The following is a 24958-nucleotide window of genomic DNA, read 5'->3' as shown; positions in this document are numbered from 1 at the left end:
ACTGTCCAGACGCTGCCCAGGTAAGCACCTTTCACACCTGCCAGTAACCCGGGCTGGTCCCAGGAGCAACTCTGCTGGCTAGCAGGGTTGAAATCCTGGCAAATTTTCCCGGGAATTTGGCCCAGGAACCTTTAGTATGGCACACTCTTAGGGGGAAATTTACTAAGATGGGAGTTCTATTTCACATGAGATGTTGCTATAAGCAACCAATCAGATACTATCTATCATCTTCTAGAAGGTGCTAAATCTTTAATAAGTAGATTTTGATTGGTTTCCCAAAGCAACATCCCATATAAAATACAGTAGAACTCCCATCTTAGTAAATTCCCAAGTGCAGTGAAATTAAAATTGAAATAAACTGTTACAGCAGTTTTAGTGATTTTGCATAAATAGGTGTGTCTTCAGATGCAACCAATGAGACACAGTCGTCATTTCAGCAGAGGTATAGTATGCCTCCAAAAGGTCGGTGCTAGGGTGTCCGGCGCCCTCCTTCAAACCATAACCTTTGCACCCTTTCACATTGCCATTGCAGCAAGCTGCAGCTCGTTTGTGGGAGCGTATGCACTGTCCACCATCCCCGCTGCCTATGGACTGTTGCAGGGGCATCACTTCAGCATTTAAGGCAAGCATCCGTCAACACCCACCCACCCTCCCCGCTGCTGATGGCCTGTTGTGAGGGCATTGCTTCAGCATTTCATGCGAGTGGTCGAGACAATGCAGGCATGTCAGGTGGAGGGCTTCGACGGCTAGGTGACATCACACACAACCCAACACATGGCTGGCCTGCATCTGGCTTCACAGCTACTGTAGGCTGCGCAGCCAGGATGCTGACGATACTGTGCAAGTGTTTCACTGTGTAGCAAACCGCTCCCATCTCAGTGCTGTGTCTGCGAAATGTTGTTGGCATTATTTAAAAAGATATACAATAAAAAAATATACAATTATTAAAAAAATGTGTTATAAACATATATAATAAAATACTCACTGTTCTTTGCTGTTTAAATCTTGTACAGTCCCTCCTCTTCTATCTGCGTAGGCAGGGCACTGAGGATGCCATTTCCCCTCTTGTGACTGAGGGGGAAAGGAGGGGAGAGAAGAGAAGGAGGAGATGGAAGAAGAGGGGAGGAGATAGAGAGGGCGGAGTGTTGAGGACTGGGCTGCACTGCACACTGCAAGAGGGAAGGAAGAGGAGGCGGCCTGTTCATCATTTGATTGACAGGCACAGGGAGCAATGGGTAGGGGGTGGACCTGGACATGACATCCAGGCATTCACAGTGTCAGTGAGTGAGGGGAGCTGCTCTTCAGGCTACTTTCTGCCTGTCACAATGTTTGACAGGCTGCAACAGCCAGTAGCCATGATCAAAATATATATAAAAAATATAAAGTTATGATGAGCGCAAGGCACGGCACTGGCTGCACAGGCTGTACAGAGACTGGGCAGGAGGGAATCAAGCACTGCAAGTAACCGCCGCTCTTTGTTATTACAGCGCTGCCTGCCACAGCACAAGAGTCCGATGACCTTACGTTGAGGAAGAGGGGGCAAGAGGAGAACTTTGGAGGACAGTGTGTGTGTGTGTTTTGTGCACTGGGGGTGAGGGAGCATCCTTTCATGCTGCCACCCACTATTAGACAGGCGCTGCAGGCGGCGTCCAGGCAGTGACAGTGAGGGCTGAGGCAGCTTTAGCAGAGCAGGGAGAGAACGCCTTTTCAGCATGGCGCCTCCCTGCTTTGCAGGAACTGCTGAGTGGGTAGCGCCGGCCCTGGCCTCCAACATCTGAAGCGCAAATTACGGTTCATATTAGGAAAGTGGGCATGGCCACGGGTAAAAGGGCTCTGCCCCCTTTCCTATACTTACAATGGGCAGTTTTAGAACCAAAAGAAGGTACAGGCCATAAAAAAAATGGTACTGTACCTGCCACGGCCATTTTAGACCATATGGCTGCTACTGCACACATACCCTGCAACATCACGCCCATTCCAGCCAAAGCTCTGGAATTCTAGTCATACACAGTCCACAGTGGCATATACTGTAAGAGAGAAAGAGGTCCATTTACAGTCTGGTTAGTGAGCACTGGTAGACTCTTGTGCTGCGTCAGAGTCTACTGTGCATGCACAAAACACCAGGAAAATGGCTGCTGTGGCATTTTGCCAGTGGTTTGTGCAGAGATGGAGCTATAGATTTGGGACTCTGCAGAGGTAAGTACTCATACCTCCCAACACTCACGATTTCAGCGGGACAGCTCATTTGCATAAGCCGTGCCCCTCATTTACATAAGCCGCGCTCCTCATTTACATAAACCGTGCCCCCTTTTTCGGCGCTCGCGCGGAGAAGCCGCTCGAGTGTCCCTATTTCTGCAGCTACAAAGTTAGGAGGTATGAGTACTGAAGAAGAGGGAGCAGGGTGTCCGGTGTGGGCGTCCCTGGAACCAGGGTATATGTACTCGGCACACCCTGCACCAATTATAGATACGCCACTGAGACTCGCACATCTGTAGCACAACGGATAAAAACATTCAAGACGTGCATGCATGTCCACAAATGAACGTGTGGCAAAAATGACACAAATTGTGTTGGGAAGCAGTGGAAAGGTCTACAGCAGGCCTGGCCGACCTATGGCTAGCTAGCTGTAGTGAAACTACAAGTCCCAGCATGCCTTGACACAGTTTTAACATTCCCTATCAGTAAAACTGTGGCAGGGCATGCTGGGAATTGTGGTTTCATAACAATTGGAGGGCCACAGGTTGGCCATGCCTGCTACAATATCTATGTAGGTCGACCCAAAAGGTGGGCATTCACTAGGTCGACATTGAAAAAGGTTGACATGCAATAGGTCAACTTTGACAAAGGTGAACACAAGTATTAGGTCGATCAGAATGTCGACATGAGGTTATCACAATTTTTTTTTACTTTTTTCATAAGTTACCATCCACGTGAAGTGGGAACCGCAAAAATGTGCTGAGCCTACCACCAAAGGAGAGAGGCACCTGTCCCGAAGTAAGGCCAGCAAAGTGCTACACTAATTGAGGATTTATATCAACATTTTGCTATTAGGGAATGTTAAAACTATGGCAAGGCATGCTGGGATGTGTAGTTTCACAACAGCTAGAGGGCCACAGTTTGGACATGCCTGCAGTAGACCTTTCAGTCCACACCTCTCACTCTGAATAAGGCCAATGGTGAATTATGTATTAGACACAGCCTAGGGGAGGCACTTGTTTGGGAGGCATCGCTTGTTGGGGGGCACTTGTTGGGATCTGATTTTAGATGTCTGTGTTGGTATTGTCAGCCTGAAATGCACCAGTAACATACCTCCCAACATGACCCTCTTCAGGAGGGACACAATGCTCTGTTTCTGGACTTCCCTCTTGTTGTATGATTGCCAGTGGTGTAGACAGCGTAAGGCAGCCCCCGCTGCTGCTTGGGGGCAGGGCCGGTGCAAGGCATCTAGGCGCCCTAGGCAAACCTACAGGCTACCGCCCCCCCCCCCCCCCCCACAAAAAAAAACAACAACTTACACCACAACACTTCCCCTGCCACTGAGCAAACTGGGATGCTCTGTGTGGCTAACCTTATATTTATAGACTGTTATTTTTAATTCTACAAAAGTGTGTAAGAATCAGGACAATCCCCATAGCCTATATGATATAGGCTATGGGGATTGTCCTGATTCTTAGATTCTTAGAAACAGGGACATTCCTTCTTAAACAGCTATTGCTCTGGATTCCTAAATTTGGATTGTGCTTTCTTAGCACGCACCTGGCATGCGCCTACACTTTTTTCTTCTTCTTTCTTTTTCTCTTTTCTTGTTTCTGATTCTCTCTTTTTTCTCCATGTTCTAGGTACGGAGGCATTTCCTCCCCTAATTGCTTAGTTAGGCTTATGGATTACTAAGAGAGTATTGTGTTGCATTTGACCCATATATTTTTCCACATGCTGTATCACTCTTTGGGCCAGATGTATCAAACTTCAAAGAGTGATAAAATGGAGAGTGATAAACAGGGATCCAAGCAGCTCCTACCTGCCATGTTACAGGCTGTGTTTGAAAAAAGACAGGTAGGAGCTGATTGGCTGGTTGTTTATCACTCTCCATTTTATCACTTTTCAAGCTTAGTAAATCTGGCCCTTTGTCTTATGTGAGTTTCTGCTCCTCAGCATGGGGGCTATTTATATTAGAATGTCCTGGTTTTGTCATGTCATATTTGTGTACCCTATATAATGTTCCCTTTCTTTTTATCTGTATCCCTATTTACCATTAATTCTTACCTAAATAAACCACTATTGTTTAAAAAAAAATATATTGGTTGTTCATCACAAGACACTTCAGTGTTGGCGATGTTTTTGGATTCTGTATATAATTTGTTCTTTTTCTAAAGTCTCTGGTCCTCGCTTCTTGCATTTTTCTGAACGCCGAAAGTTTTTCTTTCTCACATTTGCAGAAAAATATATTACACATTACAAATAAAACTCTCATGCTCACAACGATACTGTACACTTTATAAACTGAATCCATGGAACAAAACGGCCAACCCAGATACTAACAAGCAGTGGATTCATAGGTGCCCTATTAAAGGCTGTCATTGATGCTGTCTAATGTCAACCCTCTTAGACTGTTCACTTTCCTCATACGCCATGTGGTCTAGATTAGGGAAAGTATTTGGAAACAGTATTTAAAAATGGATAACTTCCCCAGGATTGCTGGGCGTGCGGGTGGCTTGGAAGGGGGCGGGCGGCCGGGCAGCGGCTCCTCCACACGCCGGAGATTGCTGTGTGTGTCCGGTTGTTGTCGGCTCAGCGCACCGGGAGGGGAAAGGGCAGCGGATTGCAGCTGACTTAGCTGGCGGGGGCTGGGGCGGCTGCCGCCCGCTGCAGAGGATTGCCGCTGACTGGGGGCTGGGGCGGCTGCCGCCCGCCGCAGAAGATTGCCGCTGACTGGGGGCTGGGGTGGCTGCCGCCCGCCGCAGAAGATTGCCGCTGACTGCTGGGATGGGGACTGTGACTGTCACACATAGTGAGACAGCAAGTTTACAGGCGGGCTCCGGTGGAGAGGGGGATTTGGGAAACACTCACCGCTTGTTGGTCGCTGCAGGCAGCTTCCAGTTCTTTCCTCTGCCGTAGCTTTCTTCCTGCTGCTGGCAGGCTGCAGCTCACTACCGCCCTCCAGTGGCCGGCGCCCTAGGCAAATGCCTAAACCTGCCTAGTGGTGGCGCCGGCCCTGCTTGGGGGAGCGGGGGCTGCGTGGGCGCCGGATGCTGGCACCGGCCACTGCCCTCCACCCCTTTCCTTACTGTGCCCCGGTCCCTGCCTCCCCCGCCGCGTCTGTATTCCACCGGGAGTTGGGACCGCATATCTACTAATCTGCATCCCGGCACCTGGCTCCTTATGAGTCAAATGTCCATCACAAAATGGCCGCCTCCTTACAGCAGACTGTTTTTTAAGATGCTAGAGGAGGCAGCGACGGCTATCTCTAGCATCCTTACAAACGGTCTGCTGTAAGGAGGCAGACATTTTGTAATGGACATTTGACTCAAGGAGCCAGGCGGCGGGACGCAGATTCGTAGATATGCGGTCCCGACTCCCGGCGGAATACAGACACGGCTGGGGAAGGCAGGGTAAGAACGGGAAAGCAGTGCTAAATTTAGGGAGGGGGGGTGCCGAAATTATCCAGCGGGGGGTGCAAAAATTGGCGCTACGCCCCTGATGATTACCATCACCTGTTTTAAACAGGTTAAGTAATGAGAAAGGTGTCTCAACACAGGTGATGGCAGCCATTAGGAGGGAAGTCCAGGAATAGAGTATTTTGTCCCTCCTGGAGACGGTCATGTTGGGAGGTATGCAGTAACATACCTCCCAACATGACCCATTCCAGGAGGGACACAATGCTCTGTTTATTGACTTCCCTCTTAATTTATAATTGTCATCACATGTTTTAAACAGGTTAAAAGAAAGGCGCTTCACCACAGATGATGGTCATTCTAAATTAAAAGGGAAGTACAGGAATAGAGCAATGTGTCCGTCCTGGAGAGGGTCATGTTGGGAGGCATGCAATGTGCTTATTACCCCCTGAGTGCCCTTATGACACACACCTGGGATGACATCAGCACCTGACTGATCACACTGCAGGCCCCGCCTCCTCCTCATGGTATAAATTACCGGCCTGTGCTCACCTGCAGTATTAGGAGCTACAGGCAGGATGGGGATTGCCAGGGGCTGGTTGTGCTGTGCAGTATTGCTGTGGGGCTGTAGCATGGTGGTTAGTACTGAGGGGTTTTTAGAAGATGTGTCTGATCTGCGTTGTGGCTCCAGTAAGATGCGGCTCTCCCTGCCCTCTGTGCGCCTGGATTTTGCTTCTGCCTTCACGGTATTGGGTGAGTAACTCTGACCTGTATGGTAGTTACAAATGGCTTTTAAAGGCCATATGTCTATTTGTGTGTGTTCCTGATGACCTGTGGAAGTGATCAATGCTTCTGAGGCAATGGCCCCTAGCTCTGCGATGTATTGTTAAGCTTACCTTCATATCCCTTTAAACTGGGGCACTCCTCACAGGTTTTGTGGCTGATTAGGGACAGGTGTACTAAGCATAAAGCGTTATAAAATGGTGAGTCCTAAACCACCAGTCAATTGGCCCCTAACTGACATGTTACAGGCTTAATTTGAAAAATGACCAGTAGGAGCTGATTGGTTGATCACTTTTCAATGCTTAGTACATCTTGACCTATGCCTGAATTTCAAATGGCTTTAATGCCAGCCACAGGACCTGTGTAGTGGCTAGATATACTAAGCCTTGGAGTGAATACCACCCAATCTGCTCATAACTGTCATTTTGCATGCTTTTTGGGAATACTAGTTAGGAGTGGACTGGATGGTACTTTAGCTCTCTCCAGTACAGGTATATCTCCCCAATGCTGAGGCAGAAATAAGTGTGTGTGTGGTGTGCGTCCCAGCTTAATCCTGGATGTCGGTGTAAAAACAAAGATGCCCATTATGTTTGCTGCATGCAAAAGCAGCATGTATTTTTCCCTGCATGTGAAACAGGACTTTGGAACATGGCTCATTTAAAGGAGAATTGTTATTTATTGTGTTCCAGATAATGCAGGAAAGCCTCACAGTCTCCAGAATGACTCTGCTTGCAGGCTCTGGGTAGGACAGAAACCAGATGGCGCACTGCTCATTGGTGCTGACTATGACGGGTGCTATGTAAGAGAGGAGGTAAGGCAAACTAGAATGAATGTAAAATGCTGCCACAGGCAATCGGACTGGGAGGGGCAAATGTACAAAGTACCTACCAATCAATGGTATGATGGATAAACTTAATGGTTTAAAAACTAACAATGGCGGATCGATCCGTATACCCCCTAGTCTGGAAATGGCTAGCTGTCAATGTCTCTTCCTGTCTCCCCCTCCCTGCCACCTTGTTTTAACCCCCCTTCTTTCTTTTCTGTCTTTGGTTAATATTGTTAGATAAGAGTGTTACGTCATATTAATATTTGTTATGTGGTTTTGTATGAATCAAACCAAGTGGGTTTTCTACCTCAACTCTGTACCGTTAGTAAACGGTTTGATCGTACTAGGAAACGCATTTATTTTTCGGTTAGCAGAGGTGTTGTTTTGATTCAACTGAACCACCACTGCATTTTTACAGAATTGTTAAAAAAATGGCAAGACATTGTCTTTTTTGCATAAAATTTTCTACTATTTCTGTATGTTTTATTGAAGACAAAATTGATCAATAAAAATATCTTACAAAAAAAAAAAACACACACTTTTAAGCAGGGGTGACACCATTGTTAAAGAGCTATAGGCTTCATTGCTATTGGGAGGAGATACAGAGCCTCAGTTACTATTAATAGTGGAGAAGCAGATTGGCAACATCATGTCAAAGAAGTTGTTGGTAATGGGCTATCTCTGTCAATAGCCATCCCTACCCCCCAAGTATCAAGGGCACAACTACCATTGGTGCAATGGGTGTAGCTACTATGGGGCCCATCTTTACTGGTTGTTTTATATACCTTTCTTCACCATCCGTTGCTATGTAGGGGGCCCTTACAAACCTTTGCTATGTGGCAAATGAATACCTAGTTATTCCCCTGCCAAGTGTCTTAGTTTAGTAAGACAGAGGCAGTGGTGTAAGTAACTACAAATACACCCCCTCCCCCCCTTCCTTACCTCGCTTGCCGCCGCCACCACCTCTGTAACGGGACACACAGATCTACTTCTCTGCAGTGACCGGTCCCGGTGCTCCTGCTACTAGTATGAAAAATGTCCCCCACCTTACAGCAGACCGTTTTTTGGTTGCTAGAGGAGGCCGCTGCCTCCCCCTAGCATCCAAAAGTCTGCTATAAGGGACTGGCATTTTGTGAGGGATATTTTTCATTATAGCAGGAGCTGAGCCAGGAGGAGCACTGGGACTGGTTACCGCAGATAAGTAGATCTATGTGTCCGGATTAGAGGTGACGGCAACTGGGGTAGGGCAGGCGGCAGTGGAGAAGTGATACAGTGCCTTGTACTGTATCACTGGCCAATCAGCTCCTGACTGTTAAGCTACAGGCTGGATTTAAAAAGGGACAGTCAGGAGCTGGATATAAAGTACCAGGCACTTTATCACTTATCACTTCATATGGGTCCGGTATGATATTCCGGCGGTCGAAATGCAGACTCGGGAATCCTGACCGCTGCAATGCTGACAAGGGGGGGGGGGGGGGTGGATCACCCCAGCCCCCGCCCACCCCCACCTTACAGGCTCGCTACGCTCGGCACACTATTTGATTCTCCCTCTATGGGTGTTGTGGTCGGATGCCAACCGCCGCCATATTGACCGTATGCCCTTCATACATCTACCCCTGAATACTGTACTGTTCAGTCTTTGCCAACTTGGTATGCGCCTTATTTGTAGAAATCTCATTATTCCCCTTTCTATTGCCTAAGAATTTTCTCCCTCTGTCATGCTAGACAGTACATAGTACAGGAGGGAAATTTTCTTCAAGGGAAAAGAAGTACTAGAACATGAGGACATGCACTGAAACTGGAGGTAGGTAGGTTCAGGGGAAATGTTAGAAAGAGTAGTGGATTAGCCTCCCATCAGAGGTGGTAGCGGCTAAGACCGTAGAACAATTTAAACATGCTTGGGATAGGCATATGAATATCCTTACAAAGAAATAAGGGTTGAGATTACCTCAAGGGTAAAAAAAGGGGCAGACTAGATGGGCCAAATTATTATCTGCCATCAAATTCTATGTTTCTATAGACACAAATGCTGTTACACAAGTCTATAAACCCGAAATCTGCCATGTAACCTGTGTAATATCCATCCTATATCACAGAATGGAGACCATGTGATGACTCTGATCGCAGAACACATTTCAAACGGTGCAGTGGATTACCACAAGCGAGACCTCCGGTGCCCGTTCCTGCCAGGTAACACTCTGTCCAGATGTAACCAGGGCAGACTTGGGGCCAGATTCTCTAAGCTTCAAAAGTGATAAAATGGAACAGCCAGCCAATCAGCTCCTGCCTGACATTTTTCAAACAGTCTGTGACTTGGCAGGTAGGAGCTGATTGGCTGGCTGTTTATCACTTTTGAAGCTTAGAAAATCTGGCCCTTTATCAGGGGTTGTGATTAGTCACTATGAGTAAATCCTGCTCCAGCCAATCGGTGCTTAGCTGTTATGTGTATCTAAAAATGACAGGAGCTGATTGGCTGGAGCACAATGTGGTCACTCTTTACCAGTGGTACAAAATGTCACTCATCAAATCTACTCCTAGGATACACGTGGAACTGAGTGATTAACTGTCAGCTACTATATTGTCTTAAATAATGATAGGGGGTGGTGGACTTCTTTAAACACTGTTACTAGATAACTATGTATCTCGGACTACACTAAGGACTCTCTCCCCCACAGCTATGGATTCTCCAAGCCCCAGTGCCTGCGCTGCTGTCCAGAGTACTGACCGCTTGCCCTGTGCCAACACCTCTGTGACCAGTGCAGTTTGTGCCAGCCTAGGCTGCTGCTTCTCTTCCAGTTACCCCTCCGTTCCCTGTTACTATGGAAACAAAGGTAAGCTTGTTCTATGGGGGTCAGATACCTAACCTGGATCAGAGTTCTATAAGCACAAAGGGGAGGGCCTCAAAGATGTTGCCCATAGCAACCAAATCTGCATCTAACATCTGTCTTGTACTGGGTGAAAGCTGATTGGTTACATTGGGCTGCATTTCATCTTGAAGGCTTTATACCTCCTCCAGCTTAGTGCTGCACTTAAATGACCTGCCACCATATAGCAGGCATTGTACCAGCTCTGCCTGGAGTATCCCAGAAATCTACCCTCTTGTTCCTACTTGTCTGCTGTATCGGATTCAGCCAGGACGTCGCTTATTCTAAAGTGAACATGCCAGTTGTGCCGCTATGGTGGAAACAGTCCTAACGCGGCATTGCAGATGGGCATCTGTTGAAGGTAGAATTATGGTCACCTGGAATATCTGGCCTTGCTACTAAACAGTCCAGAACCTAAGAGGGACAAGGCTCTTCCATATGAGATGAGGAACTTAAATTGACAAACTGCTGAACTGCTGTTCTGTTTGTCCATTCCCCCCCTCCAGTTACTGCTGTGTACAGGTGATGGCCAGGTTCTGATTGCTATCTCTGAGGATGTGACTACACCATCCCTGATCTTGGGTTCTGTCAGTGTCCTCAACGTGGACTTGGCCTCATGTCCCGTGATGAGTGTTTCAGCGACTTCAGCTTTCATCCTGTTCCAGTTCCCTCTCTCCTGTGGAGGAGCCAGCCAGGTAAGTCTGCTGTTGGTGGATGTGAGAAGCGAAACTGGTGCATAGCCTGTTTAGACTGTTTCTTGACCCTTTTGCCTGAGTCTGTACCCAGTAAGAGCACTTAATCTTGTGGTGGTTATCTGTTCCAGGTAACCCACCATATGGGGCAACTGAAGTAATTAAATATTCATGGGTGGTTGGTGCTACAGGAAGAAGAGGGTCCATAATGTCTCTCTAGAATCTAAGCCGTAGAGAAGCAAAGAACCAGTAAACTGGCATGTTACAGGCTGTCTAAAAGACGAGTTCTATCCCTTTCACACCAGAAAATGCAGGGACATACCTGGGGAATTCAGTCCTGGGATCATGCTGGCATTCCTAGCTAGCCGGGTTAAAATGCCTAGAAAGTCCCAGGATTTTTGGCCCGTGACCCATTCGCACTAGACCTGGGTCGACACAAGAATCTAGGCTGGTGTGAAAAGAGACAACCCGTGAATGCCTGGTATGATCTTGGGACCACATTCCCGGGTTTGTTCCGGCCTTTTCTGGTGTGAAAAGGTTATTAGGAACTGGCTATTGCCCTCTCTCCAATTTTTAGGCCCTTACTGGCAAATTATCTGTAATTGCTGCATAATTCTAATATAGGCTACCATCCATATACTGTATATATCTTGCCAGAGAGTGTCATTGTTTGCTTAGGAACGTCCACAACTGGCCCAAAGGCCCTCTCAGTATAGTCCCTTAACTGTATAACTCATGCTAAATAACTATTTAGCATTTGTCTATAACTGGTCTCCCTTTGGCAGGCATTGGCTAACACTGTGGTGTATGAGAACACAATTTATGCCACGAGAGACACAAGGACGTGGCAAGGATCATCCATCTCAAGAGACAGCACATTTAGGTAAGCCATAAAGTGGTGCAGGCCTGGGACTCCTCTGTATAGAGACCAAAGCTAACCCTGTATTTACTGCACTAGGCTGACTGTCCGCTGCATCTACTCTAACACTGGTGTTGTCCCGCTGCAAGTAGAGGTCCTCACCCTGCCGCCACCACTTCCAGTGTCCACCTCAGGCCCTCTGCTCCTGCAGATGAATATAGCACAAGGTAATGACCAGTGTTAAACTCTGTGCAGCTGGATGAATGCACTTAAACTTGTATGATAGAATCGGTTGGGGCAGACAGTTTAGAAAACTCACCTTGTAAACCAGGTTAAGATATTGTACACTAAAATGGAGTGTGTGTTGGTAATGCAGAGGTTAGCAGTATGGACTACTAGTGCACTGACCAAGTCCTGCAGAACTATGCTACTAGCGTAACTTTGCAGAGCAGGCACACACTGCCTCTATCTAATTTCAGGAGGTGTGAGTTGACTGGCTAATGGGGCCCATACATCTACAAATCAATTGGGCTGGTTGGAACAAAATCCTGGTAATGGATGAGAGCAAATGACAGTTGACCATTTGCTTTGAAATGTTGGAAAACTGCCAAACAAAAACCTGGTAGATTGGACTGGTTGCCATTCAGATTCTATCTGTAGATGTATGGCCAGCTTAAGACTCAATGTTAACAAAGTTTCTCCTCCTGGCAGACATACAGTATTCCTCATACTACTTGACTAAAGACTACCCTGTGGTCAAAGTGCTCAGAGATCCAGTCTACTTGGAGGTCCAAATACTACAAAAAACAGACCCTAATTTGTTCCTGGTCTTAAATGACTGCTGGGCCACACCCTCTACAGACCCCACCCAACAAGTTCAATGGTCCATTCTTGTGGACAGGTAAGGCTGGCATTCCACTTTGTTGAATACAGAGTTATAGAACCAAGAGGCAGAATTCTATGCCCATGCCTGATCATTCTCATTCCAGGTGCCCTTTTACTGGAGACAACTACCTGACTCAGCTGGTCCCACTTGGAGCGCCCACACAGAGGGTTCCGTTCCCATCCCACTACCAACGCTTCATCGTCAGCACCTTCACCTTTGTGGACCAGAGTTCCCAGCTTGCACTTAAAGGAATGGTAAAGCCTCTCCTACATAGGTCATGGCACAGTTAATGCCTTGATTAGAGTATTTATATATTGTGCAGTGGTTGACTGAAGTCCTTGGTGTTCAGTGGCTGCTGAGCTATGATGGGTTTAAACATTTAAAAAATCCAACGGTTTTGTTTCCATAAATGGTGGCTTTCAACTGATAATGTGACACTAAAGAGATGTTTGCTATATAAATCCTCTCTCAAACTGCTGCTGGTCTTTAATTACCTCTATTCCACAGGTCTACTTTCACTGCAGTGCTTCTGTGTGTGTACCATCTGCTACTGCTTCCTGCACAACTTCCTGTGGCAACAGGAAAAGTAAGTCCTGTGTTGTGTTCAGGCTGCCTCTTTTCTAGAGTAGGCATGTGACTAACCTTCATTCTATATTTGCAGAACGAGCAGCCAATGAACCAGTGCTGGAGACCACAGTAAGCCAAGGCCCGGTTGACTTAATTGAAGACTTTCCATCAAATAAGAAACATGTGATGTCTAGTGAAGGTGATATATTCTAATAAAGCAGTGCCATTGCTTGCTGCAGTGTACCCAGATCCTAGTTGCAGATGCTATTGTGTGGCAGAACTTGTGTTGTCTTGGAGACATGGCTCTGACTGTTACCATATTGGCTCTTGATGAGCTAAAGTGGGATGCTGCTAGAGCCTGAGCCTCTGCTGTGGCTTGTGGATGTATAGCAAAGAATTTATTAATTGCCTAAAGTAAATGGTTATGGAACTTGCCCACTTGCGTATTGACCATTGTAATAGTCCCCTGCCCCCATATTTACTGTGAGCTGCCCTAATTGCTAGGTTTGCCATCTCTTGCTCTTCCAGTGTTCTGTCTTGTTAATTTGTATGGGAAATCCTTCCTGGTAGACACTACTTAGTTTTGCGTCAACTTTATTTTCCTTTTCTCAGGTATCTCTGGTCCGGTCTCCTCTCCTGTGATGTGGCTAAGGGGAGCTGCTGTGGGAGGAGTCTTCTTGGTGGTGACGGTCACAGTACTAGGTGTGTGGCGGTATTGCAGGAGACAGAGCCACACCATGCTTACTGTCAAAATCTGAATAAAGTGTTACTCCCAAACTGACTTGCTCATGTGTTATTTGTTGGAGATGGGTTTTCAATTGGTGTACAGACAGGGCCTGATTAAAGGTTCCCTAGGCTAATCTACATGTAGCACCCCCTTGTAATGCTTCTAAACAGAAGCATATGGGTGCTCAGATGCTCTCCAGTTATACTGATTAGATAATAAAGGTTATCCAACAATGCGCCTCATGTACTGATCTATTCGCCATAGGGAGGGATAGATGAGCGTGGCTACATCTATAGAACAACCCGCCACATGGTGCAGATACCACAAACCCCGCTGCTCCAGTTGAGGATAAAAGCAACTATCCTGTTTGCTGATGCTAGTCTTACTGCTGTAGGGGTGGGAGAACATCCTGAACAAGTTACTGTCTATGGGTGATGGCCAATGATCACTGATGGTCGATGGGTTTTCTGAACGTTGCTAGCAGTGACAGGTTTTTTTTTTCCGTTTCCATACCTATCGTACCCCATGTAAATGGGGCTTGGCTGTGACACCCTTCTGCTCAATTGTTTAGCCTGCTGAATCCCACTTGCTGCTGCGCTAATAGCAGTCAATGGCTTCCATGACTGCATTATCCATGGTAGACCAACTACTGACAATACCTGGGATGTGTGTTTATAGGTAAATAGAAACCATATACCAGGCAGGATGAACAGTTGTCAGCACCAGTTTTACCAGACAGTAATACCTGTTAAGGTGCCCATACACTAGTCCGCATTGGGCTGGTTTCACCATGCACATCGTACCTGAGTTGGAGGTAGCATTTGTTGCCTGTCTGACATCCGACTTGGCCATAGGCTACTGCGATACATTGCAGTAGTGTATGGACATCTTAAGGCTGTCCCCACCCATGTGTAATGTGATACTATTATACCACTTCTTACAAGGACTTGTCTTCTGCTTGGCTCGGATTAATAGGCACATCGGCAAGTCTGTAACTACAGCCCCCCTGCCCTTCATGTACCTGGGTCTGATGTGACTGGAGTATGACCAGAGGGGTTTTTTTTTTTTTTTTTGGAACTAAAAATTTGCAGTACACAATGGAAACGCATTACAGGCAATCACCAGATAGCAGAGGTTCTGGTGTAGATCAGGCATGGCATAACTATGGCTCTCCAGCTGTTAAACTACAGTTCCCATCATTCCTTGCCACAATTTTGCTATTAGGGAATGCTAAAACTATGGCAAGGCATGCTGGGATGTGTAGTTTTTCAGCAGCTGGAGGGCCAAAGTTTGGTAATGCCTGGTATAGATGGTTGACAGTCACTAGATCAACCACTAGGGGTTGACACCTATGAAAGGTAAACATGCATTAGATTGACAATGACAGAAGGTCAACATAAGCATGGTTGACACAGGAAAGGGTTGAGTTTTTATTTTTTTCTGAAAAATTCCTGTCAAGCTTTTCCAGCGTTGACCATGTTCATGATGACGTTTTGCTTGTTTTGACCTGTCAATGTCGACCATTTTTAGGTGTAAAACTACATACCATAGTGGATAAGTGGAGCATCTTCCTTCACCACATAGGCAGGTGTCCCCTTCCCCAGCTAATACCCCTTTCACACCAGGAAATGCAGGGACTTACCTGCGAATACAGTTCAGGGATCACACTGACATTCCTGGGTTGGCCCCTTTCAAACGGGCCAGTCCCTGTGTGATAACCACAGGTGTATGTTGGTGTGCTGTCTTACCGCTTGGATAGTGCTGCTGCTTTTTATGTCTTAGAGGATTGGAGGCAGGAGATTCAGAGTGGTTCAAAAGAGGTTAACACTTTATTTGCGCAGTATTGGGCAACCTGCGCCTTCAAGAACAATAAGTAATGCACAATGACAGTTAAATAATTCACCCGCCTGTCTGATTAATTATAATTCCAGGGAGTCGCTACTTACTCTAACTGAAAACTTTAAACAAAACAACTACGTATACATCGCTTTCTCTATATCCTATGAAACTGCCTAGGCTTCACATGGCATAAAAACTTCAGCATCACACTTGCACAAATCAAAATATAACATATTTTCTTATTTGTAATCCACAGGGTCTGTTAAGCTCAGTTCAGGTGTTTCCTTGAAAGTTCCTTGGCTGTGTAAGGAGCCCAAAGTCAGTGGCCAAACTAACAAGCAGAGTGATGCTCGTCAATAAATTAAACAGGTTCTTTAGTACTCCAAGCTATGGAGGGTAGCACAGGGGTTAATTGGGTTCAGGCTTTGGCAGGGTTCTGGTTGCACAGTCTACCATGTGAGGGTACAGTGGGCACCCTTTTGGTGTCACCAGCGTGGGGGGGTGGTTTAGGCATCTGCACTCACCAGCGGTCTTCTCATAGCCTCCCCGGCAGTGGGCTCTGCTCAATCTGGTCCCCGGCTGCACGCTACTGCCTTTCCCTCAGCTGATCTCCGCCTGGTTTCTCCTGCGTGATGTACCACTAGGCTGTTGCTGTATCAGGTCCCGGGGCTCCCCCCTCCTGTCAATCCCCGCCAGCAGCCCCCAGTTGCGGCTCTCATCTCCACCACCGCTGTGTCCAGGCACCCTCCAGTCCTTGCTGCCGCTGGTCACCCTTCCTCTATTCTTGTGGTGCCGTATGCTCTGAGTGAAGCGCAGTGACCGCTGGTGTCACTCACGCCTGGCATCCCCGTATGTGCCCGATCATCCCTGCTCCCACTCTTCATAAACCAGGAGACACACCGCTCCCTCCTTCAAGTGGGGCTCTCTTCTTCTGCTCCTCAAATCCCACTTTGCGCGCTTCCCCCTGCACAAGTCAGTCACCTCTTTCTCTGCCACAACTTTATTTAACATGGACAAATGCCCAAAGTCTAAGTGGATAGGGCAGTCCATTCCTACATGCATATCACATTCTTCCCTTCTAAAATTTTGCATGTCCTCATGCAACTTTACACATCTTCTCTTATATCAATAAAAAATGTACATAAGCAAATTTAAATACAATTATTCTCTGAATCGGAGGGGTTTGACAGCCGGATGTCTGTTCTACACCATCTTCATGGAGGAATGGGCCACATCCCTCAGCTTCCTTTCTTTCATCTGCGGCAACACCGTGTGGTGCGGTTGGGGTTATTTCGCCTCTTGAGGTACACAGGAGTGGTTCTCCCATAAAGAGTAGGGATCTGTTGGGTCTTGCAGAGGATGGTCGAGGGCTTGTGTTAACGCTAATTCTTCTGTGCAGTCTAGCACTCCGTCTTCCGGACTTGTTCTGCTACGGCCTAGCTCGAGTTGGTTTCTGGGTACTATTTTAAAAACAGGTTTGTCACTTCCATCTCCCTTTGTCCCATACACCATAGCTTCTGTAGACGAAAGGTGGACAATCACATAAGGTATGGATTCCCAGAAGGGATCTAACTCGTTACTCCATTGGTTATACATCCTCCAAACTCGGTCTCCCACTTGGAACGATGCAGCCTTTTCATCCTGGCCATAACGTGTCCCTTGTCGGTGGTGGGCTATCTCCATCCTTTCTTACACTACTTTCTTGGCCAGTTCAAGCCGATGCTTGTGTTCGTTCACCCCGTCGGTATGTATAACTTCTGTCCCCTTGGGGAGGGTGTTAAGCTCCTGATTCGCTACTCTGTTTCCCCTACCAAAATGTAATTGGTGGAAGAATGGTGGTGGACTTCTGCACTGGACGGGTCTCTGCTAAGGGAACGCTTACTCCACTCTCTCCCCTTCACTCGCTTGGTCTGTCCTTATGCCTTCTCCACCAGATTCTGCAGCATACTCTACTTTTGGCTGGTAGGACCGTCTGCGGAACTGACATCTGTTGGGAGCAAACCAGCTTCCTTTTACACCACCAGGGCCCTTCTTTCCTTCTACCACATCAAATTCCACCATCTTGACATCTCCAACACTGCACAGCAACTTCCAGGGGTTGTTTCTCTTTATGGCCGTCTGATGGACAAAGACATAATCTTTTCTGTCATTCCTGTTGATGAAGCCATACCTCTTCCAAACATTAAACCACTTGATGGTTCCTTGTACCTGTGTAGCCAGCACTCTCTTCCCCACCTGGCTTCTCCAGTCATAGATGGTGTATTGCATGATTCGTCTCAGTCTGAGGTCGGATGAACAGTTCTTGTGTCAGTGTTGAGATTAGTTCTTTAGGGCAATTTCTTAAGACATTCATTCCAATAATTATGGGCGGTAAACATTGGTCTTTAACGGCCGTAATTAAACATCCTTGATTGAGGAGTTGAGCTTGTCCTATCTCGATCTCGGCCTCCCAGTACCCGCAACACTCAATACTTTGTCCATTACTGGCTAACAAATTTAACCCGGCTGGTGGTGGGGCTATGATACTTTCCTCCATCCAATGCTTAATAAACTCGTCCCATCGAATTGTAGTCACTTGTGACCCGGTATCCAACAATGCTGGTAGACTGACTCCATTCACTTTGATTTCGATGATAGGGCAACACCCGACAAATTTTGGTATCCACTCTTGCGATGTGGGACCTTCTACTGAAGAGTCTCCTGGCGGTTGGTCCCGGACCTCGAGAGGTCTTCATTCAAATGTTTGGGTTGTCTACAGTTCCTCTCAGTGTGTCCGCTTTCCTGACATCGTCTGCATTTCGGCCTTTCCTGTTCGTCACACCAGTCCAATGGAAGGGGACGGGGGTTCCATGGGGTATTCCTCTCTTCATTACTGTACCAGGGTTCACTTTCCGTAATCCAAGAATTTCATTAGAATTTCAACCTTCTGCATTTCGTTCAGTCTGTGTACATTAAACAGGATCTCCATCTGATCCCTGAAGTCACGGAATCCGCTGGATTCTGATGATCTGTTCTCTCCAGCATAGGTGGGGAACCACGATGCTCAAAAGTCATATGGCATGTTAATCATCGCCGGTATCCATGCAGTGGAGCTACCTCCTCCTGGTGCATCTTCTTGGTCCAAGCCCCACATGGCTTGCGGGTTTCCTTGAGCTTCTTCTTGAGACATCTTGAATGACGCTGGGTTGGGTTTTCTCCGCTTTTAATGTATTTATCCTGTTCGTGACGCCCATTGTGATAACCACAGGTGTATGTCGGTGTGCTGTCTTACCGGAGTTGCCGCCTGGATGGTGCTGCTGCTTCTAAGTCGTAGAGGATTGGAGGCAGGAGATTCAGAGTGGTTCAAAAGAGGTTAACACTTTATTTGCGCAGTATTGGGCAACCTGCGCCTTCAAGAACAATAAGTAATGCACAATGACAGTTAAATAATTCACCCGCCTGTCTGACTAACTATGACTCCAGGGAGTCGCTACTTCTTCTTACTCTAACTGAAAACTTTAAACAACTAATCGGTATACATCACTTTCTCCTCTATCACCTGAGTGATATCACCATCAGTCATTGACTCAACGTGTCCTTCCTTTGGTATATCCCAAACAGAGTCTTTAACAGAAGTTCCTTGCCTCCAAATGAGGCCTAAGGGGTATTTGTAATCCACAGGGTCTATTACATTGCTAAGCTCAGTTCAGGTGTTTCCTTGAAAGTTCCTTGGCTGTGTAAGGAGCCCAAAGTCAGGGGCCAAACTAACAAGCGGAGTGCTGCTCGTCAATAAATTAAACAGATGTTCTTCAGTACTCCCAGCTATAAAGGGGTAGAGGGTAGCACAGGGGTTAATTGGGCTCAGGCTTTCTCTCTCTCTCTTAGTGTTTGGCAGGGTTCTGGTTGCACAGTCTACCATGTGAGGGTACAGTGGGCACCCTTTTGGTGTCACCAGCGTGTTTTTTTTTTTTAGGCATCTGCACTCACCAGCGGTCTTCTCATAGCCTCCCCAGCAGTGGGCTCTGCTCACTCTGGTCCCCGGCTGCACGCTGCTGCCTTTCCCTCAGCAAATCTCTGCCCGGTCTCTCATGGGTGATGTACCGCTAGGCTGCTGCTGTAGCAGGTCCCGGGACTCTCCCCTCCTGTCAATCACCGCCAGCAGCCCCCAGTTGTGGCTCTCCTCTCATCACCACCACGGCTCTGTACCCAGACACCTCGCCGTCACTCTGCACAACGCACCCTCCAGTCCTTGCTGCCGCTGGTCTCCTCTCCTCTATTTTTGTGGCGCCGTGTGCTCCGAGTGAAGTGCAGTGACCGCTGGCATCACTCCCGGCATCCCCGTCTGCGCCCGATCGTCCCTTCTCCCACTCTTCATAAACTGGGAGACACACTGCTCCCTGCTTCTTCTTCAAGTGGGGCTTTCTTCTTCCGCTCAAGTCCCACTTTGCACGCTTCCCCTGCACAAGTCAGTCACCTCTTTCTCTGCCACAACTTTATTTAACATGGACAAATGCCCAAAGTCTAAGTGGATAGGGCAATCCATTCCTACATGCATATCACACCTGCATTTTCTGGTGTGAGGGGGGAGAGAAACCATCCCATCCCCCCCCCCCCCCGCCTATGTGCAGTAGTGGGTCCGGATAGCGGGAGCTTGTAGCGCTATTTGCCGGGCAGCAGGGGCGGAAAGCGCTGCTGAATTTTAAAACACTGGCCAGACGCTGCCCAGGTAAGTACCTTTCACACCAGCCAGTAACCCTGGCTGGTCCCGGGAGCAACCCTGCTAGCTAGCAGGTTTGAAATCCTGGCAAATTTTCCCGGGAATTTGGCCCAGGAACCTTTCACACCAGCGCTAGTCACGGGAACCAACCCAGGAATTTAGGCTGGTGTGAAAGGGGTATAAGTATGGCACACTCTTAGGGGGAAATTTACTAAGATGGGAGTTCTATTTCACATGAGATGTTGCTATAAGCAACCAATCAGATACTATCTATCATCTTCTAGAAGGTGCTAAATCTTTAATAAGTAGATTTTGATTGGTTTCCCAAAGCAACATCCCATATAAAATACAGTAGAACTCCCATCTTAGTAAATTCCCAAGTGCAGTGAAATTAAAATTGAAATAAACTGTTACAGCAGTTTTAGTGATTTTGCATAAATAGGTGTGTCTTCAGATGCAACCAATGAGACACAGTCGTCATTTCAGCAGAGGTATAGTATGCCTCCAAAAGGTCGGTGCTAGGGTGTCTGGCGCCCTCCTTCAAACCATAACCTTTGCGCCCTTTCACATTGCCATTGCAGCAAGCTGCAGCTCGTTTGTGGGAGCGTATGCACTGTCCACCATCCCCGCTGCCTATGGCCTGTTGCAGGGCCATCACTTCAGCATTTCAGGCAAGCATCCATCAACACCCACCCACCCTCCCCGCCGCTAATGGCCTGTTGTGAGGGCATTGCTTCAGCATTTCATGCGAGTGATCGAGACAATGCAGGCATGTCAGGTGGAGGGCTTCGACGGCTAGGTGACATCACACACAACCCAACACATGGCTGGCCTGCATCTGGCTTCACAGCTACTGTAGGCTGCGCAGCCAGGATGCTGCCGATACTGTGCAAGTGTTTCACTGTGTAGCAAACCGCTCCCATCTCAGTGCTGTGTCTGCGAAATGTTGTTGGCATTATTTAAAAAGATATACAATAAAAAAAATATACAATTATTAAAAAAATATGTTATAAACATATATAATAAAATACTGCTGTTTAAATCTTGTACAGTCCCTCCTCTTCTATCTGCGTAGGCAGGGCACTGAGGATACCATTTCCCCTCTTGTGACTGAGGGGGAAAGGAGGGGAGAGAAGAGAAGGAGGAGATGGAAGAAGAGGGGAGGAGATAGAGAGGGCGGAGTGTTGAGGACTGGCCTGCACTGCACGCTGCAAGAGGGAAGGAAGAGGAGGCGGCCTGTTCATCATTTGATTGACAGGCACAGGGAGCAATGGGTAGGGGGTGGACCTGGACATGACATCCAGGCATTCACAGTGTCAGTGAGTGAGGGGAGCTGCTCTTCAGGCTACTTTCTGCCTGTCACAATGTTTGACAGGCTGCAACAGCCAGTAGCCATGATCAAAATATATATAAAAAATATAAAGTTATGATAAGCGCAAGGCACGGCACTGGCTGCACAGGTTGTACAGAGACTGGGCAGGGGGGAATCAAGCACTGCAAGTAACCGCCGCTCTTTGTTATTACAGCGCTGCCTGCCACAGCACAAGAGTCCGATGACCTTCCGTTGAGGAAGAGGGGGCAAGAGGAGAACTTTGGAGGACAGTGTGTGTGTGTGTGTGTTTTGTGCACTGGGGGTGAGGGAGCATCTTTTCATGCTGCCACCCACTATTAGACAGGCGCTGCAGGCGGCGTCCAGGCAGTGACAGTGAGGGCTGAGGCAGCTTTAGCAGAGCAGGGAGAGAACGCCTTTTCAGCATGGCGCCTCCCTGCTTTGCAGGAACTGCTGAGTGGGTAGCGCCGGCCCTGGCCTCCAACATCTGAAGCGCAAATTACGGTTCATATTAGGAAAGTGGGCATGGCCACGGGTAAAAGGGCTCTGCCCCCTTTCCTATACTTACAATGGGCAGTTTTAGAACCAAAAGAAGGTACAGGCCATAAAAAAAATGGTACTGTACCTGCCACGGCCATTTTAGACCATATGGCTGCTACTGCACACATACCCTGCAACATCACGCCCATTCCAGCCAAAGCTCTGGCATTCTAGTCATACACAGTCCACAGTGGCATATACTGTAAGAGAGAAAGAGGTCCATTTACAGTCTGGTTAGTGAGCACTGGTAGACTCTTGTGCTGCGTCAGAGTCTACTGTGCATGCACAAAACACCAGGAAAATGGCTGCTGTGGCATTTTGCCAGTGGTTTGTGCAGAGATGGAGCTATAGATTTGGGACTCTGCAGAGGTAAGTACTCATACCTCCCAACACTCACGATTTCAGCGGGACAGTCCCGATTACCGGGTCCTGTCCCGCTGTCCCACCCGCGGCCCGGAGGTGTCCCGCTGCGGGGGGGGGGGGGCAGTTGGGAGCCCCCCCCAATTTAACAGAATAGACGCTGTGCGCATGCGCACAGCGTCTATTCCCGGCCGAAAACGGAGATGCGGCTCATTTGCATAAGCCGTGCCCCTCATTTACATAAGCCGCGCTCCTCATTTACATAAACCGCGCCCCTTTTCCGGCGCTCGCGCGGAGAAGCCGCGCGAGTGTCCCTATTTCTGCAGCTACAAAGTTGGGAGGTATGAGTACTGAAGAAGAGGGAGCAGGGTGTCCGGTGTGGGCGTCCCTGGAACCAGGGTATATGTACTCGGCACACCCTGCACCAATTATAGATACGCCACTGAGACTCGCACATCTGTAGCACAACGGATAAAAACATTCAAGACGTGCATGCATGTCCACAAATGAACGTGTGGCAAAAATGACACAAATTGTGTTGGGAAGCAGTGGAAAGGTCTACAGCAGGCCTGGCCGACCTATGGCTAGCTAGCTGTAGTGAAACTACAAGTCCCAGCATGCCTTGACACAGTTTTAACATTCCCTATCAGTAAAACTGTGGCAGGGCATGCTGGGAATTGTGGTTTCACAACAATTGGAGGGCCACAGGTTGGCCATGCCTGCTACAATATCTATGTAGGTCGACCCAAAAGGTGGGCATTCACTAGGTCGACATTGAAAAAGGTTGACATGCAATAGGTCAACTTTGACAAAGGTGAACACAAGTATTAGGTCGATCAGAATGTCGACATGAGGTTATCACAATCTTTTTAAACTTTTTTCATAAGTTACAATCCACGTGAAGTGGGAACCGCAAAAATGTGCTGAGCCTACCACCAAAGGAGAGAGGCACCTGGCCCGAAGTAAGGCCAGCAAAGTGCTACACTAATTGAGGATTTATATCAACATTTTGCTATTAGGGAATGTTAAAACTATGGCAAGGCATGCTGGGATGTGTAGTTTCACAACAGCTAGAGGGCCACAGTTTGGACAGCATGCAGTAGACCTTTCAGTCCACACCTCTCACTCTGAATAAGGCCAATGGTGAATTATGTATTAGACACAGCCTAGGGGAGGCACTTGTTTGGGAGGCATCGCTTGTTGGGGGGCACTTGTTGGGATCTGATTTTAGATGTCTGTGTTGGTATTGTCAGCCTGAAATGCACCAGTAACATACCTCCCAACATGACCCTCTTCAGGAGGGACACAATGCTCTGTTTCTGGACTTCCCTCTTGTTGTATGATTGCCAGTGGTGTAGACAGCGTAAGGCAGCCCCCGCTGCTGCTTGGGGGAGCGGGGGTTGCGGGGGCGCCGGATGCTGGCACCGGCCACTGCCCTCCAACCCTTTCCTTACTGTGCCCCGGCCCCTGCCTCCCCCGCCGCGTCTGTATTCCGCCGGGAGTTGGGACCGCATATCTACTAATCTGCATCCCGGCGCCTGGCTCCTTATGAGTCAAATGTCCATCACAAAATGGCCGCCTCCTTACAGCAGACCGTTTTTTAAGATGCTAGAGGAGGCAGCGACGGCCTCCTCTAGCATCCTTACAAACAGTTTGCTGTAAGGAGGCAGACATTTTGTAATGGACATTTGACTCAAGGAGCCAGGCGCCAGGACGCAGATTAGTAGATATGCGGTCCCGACTCCCGGCGGAATACAGACGCGGCTGGGGAAGGCAGGGTAAGAACGGGGAGGCAGCGCTAAATTTAGGGAGGGGGGGTGCCGAAATTATCCAGTGGGGGGGCGCAAAAATTGGCGCTACGCCCCTGATGATTACCATCACCTGTTTTAAACAGGTTAAGTAATGAGAAAGGTGTCTCAACACAGGTGATGGCAGCCATTAATTAGGAGGGAAGTCCAGGAATAGAGTATTTTGTCCCTCCTGGAGACAGTCATGTTGGGAGGTATGCAGTAACATACCTCCCAACATGACCCATTCCAGGAGGGACACAATGCTCTGTTTATTGACTTCCCTCTTAATTTATAATTGTCATCATTTGTTTTAAACAGGTTAAAAGAAAGGCGCTTCACCACAGATGATGGTCATTCTAAATTAAAAGGGAAGTCCAGGAATAGAGCATTGTGTCCGTCCTGGAGAGGGTCATGTTGGGAGGCATGCAATGTGCTTATTACCCCCTAAGTGCCCTTATGACACACACCTAGGATGACATCAGCACCTGACTGATCACACTGCAGGCCCCGCCTCCTCCTCATGGTATAAATGACCGGCCTGTGCTCACCTGCAGTATTAGGAGCTACAGGCAGGATGGGGATTGCCA

The 24958-nt window shown here is 47.9% G+C and overlaps 1 protein-coding gene and 1 pseudogene across 2 annotated transcripts in view; both read left to right on the top strand.

The window, feature by feature from the left end:
* Positions 1-6182: 6182 nt before the first annotated feature.
* LOC146073950 (zona pellucida sperm-binding protein 4-like) overlaps positions 6183-24958 on the top strand; it is a 31154-nt pseudogene continuing 12378 nt past the window's right edge. Inside the window, exons 1-2 of the transcript XR_014473349.1 lie at positions 6183-6365; positions 7085-7206. The product of XR_014473349.1 is annotated as a zona pellucida sperm-binding protein 4-like (transcript). The remainder of the gene's footprint in view (positions 6366-7084; positions 7207-24958) is intronic.
* Positions 10606-13847, top strand: LOC146072157 (zona pellucida sperm-binding protein 4-like). The gene is made up of 8 exons (XM_083179491.1): positions 10606-10780; positions 11563-11660; positions 11736-11863; positions 12348-12537; positions 12626-12776; positions 13030-13108; positions 13184-13288; positions 13702-13847. The coding sequence occupies exons 1-8, from the start codon at positions 10712-10714 to the stop codon at positions 13845-13847; spliced, it is 966 nt and encodes a 321-aa protein (XP_083035617.1). The 5' UTR covers positions 10606-10711.

This window comes from Crinia signifera, chromosome 4 (genome assembly GCF_055691185.1).
Source record: "Crinia signifera chromosome 4, ASM5569118v1, whole genome shotgun sequence".
NCBI classification, from domain to species: Eukaryota; Metazoa; Chordata; class Amphibia; order Anura; family Myobatrachidae; genus Crinia; species Crinia signifera.
This window is presented reverse-complemented; position numbering and strand designations above follow the sequence as displayed.

Coding starts and splice junctions, on each gene's coding strand:
- LOC146072157 (XM_083179491.1), top strand. CDS start 10,712: ATGAGTGTTTCAGCGACTTCAGCTTTCATCCTGTTCCAGTTCCCTCTC. Junction 12,538..12,625: donor TGGTCCATTCTTGTGGACAG/GTAAGGCTGGCA, acceptor TTCTCATTCCAG/GTGCCCTTTTACTGGAGACA. Junction 13,289..13,701: donor ACATGTGATGTCTAGTGAAG/GTGATATATTCT, acceptor TCCTTTTCTCAG/GTATCTCTGGTCCGGTCTCC.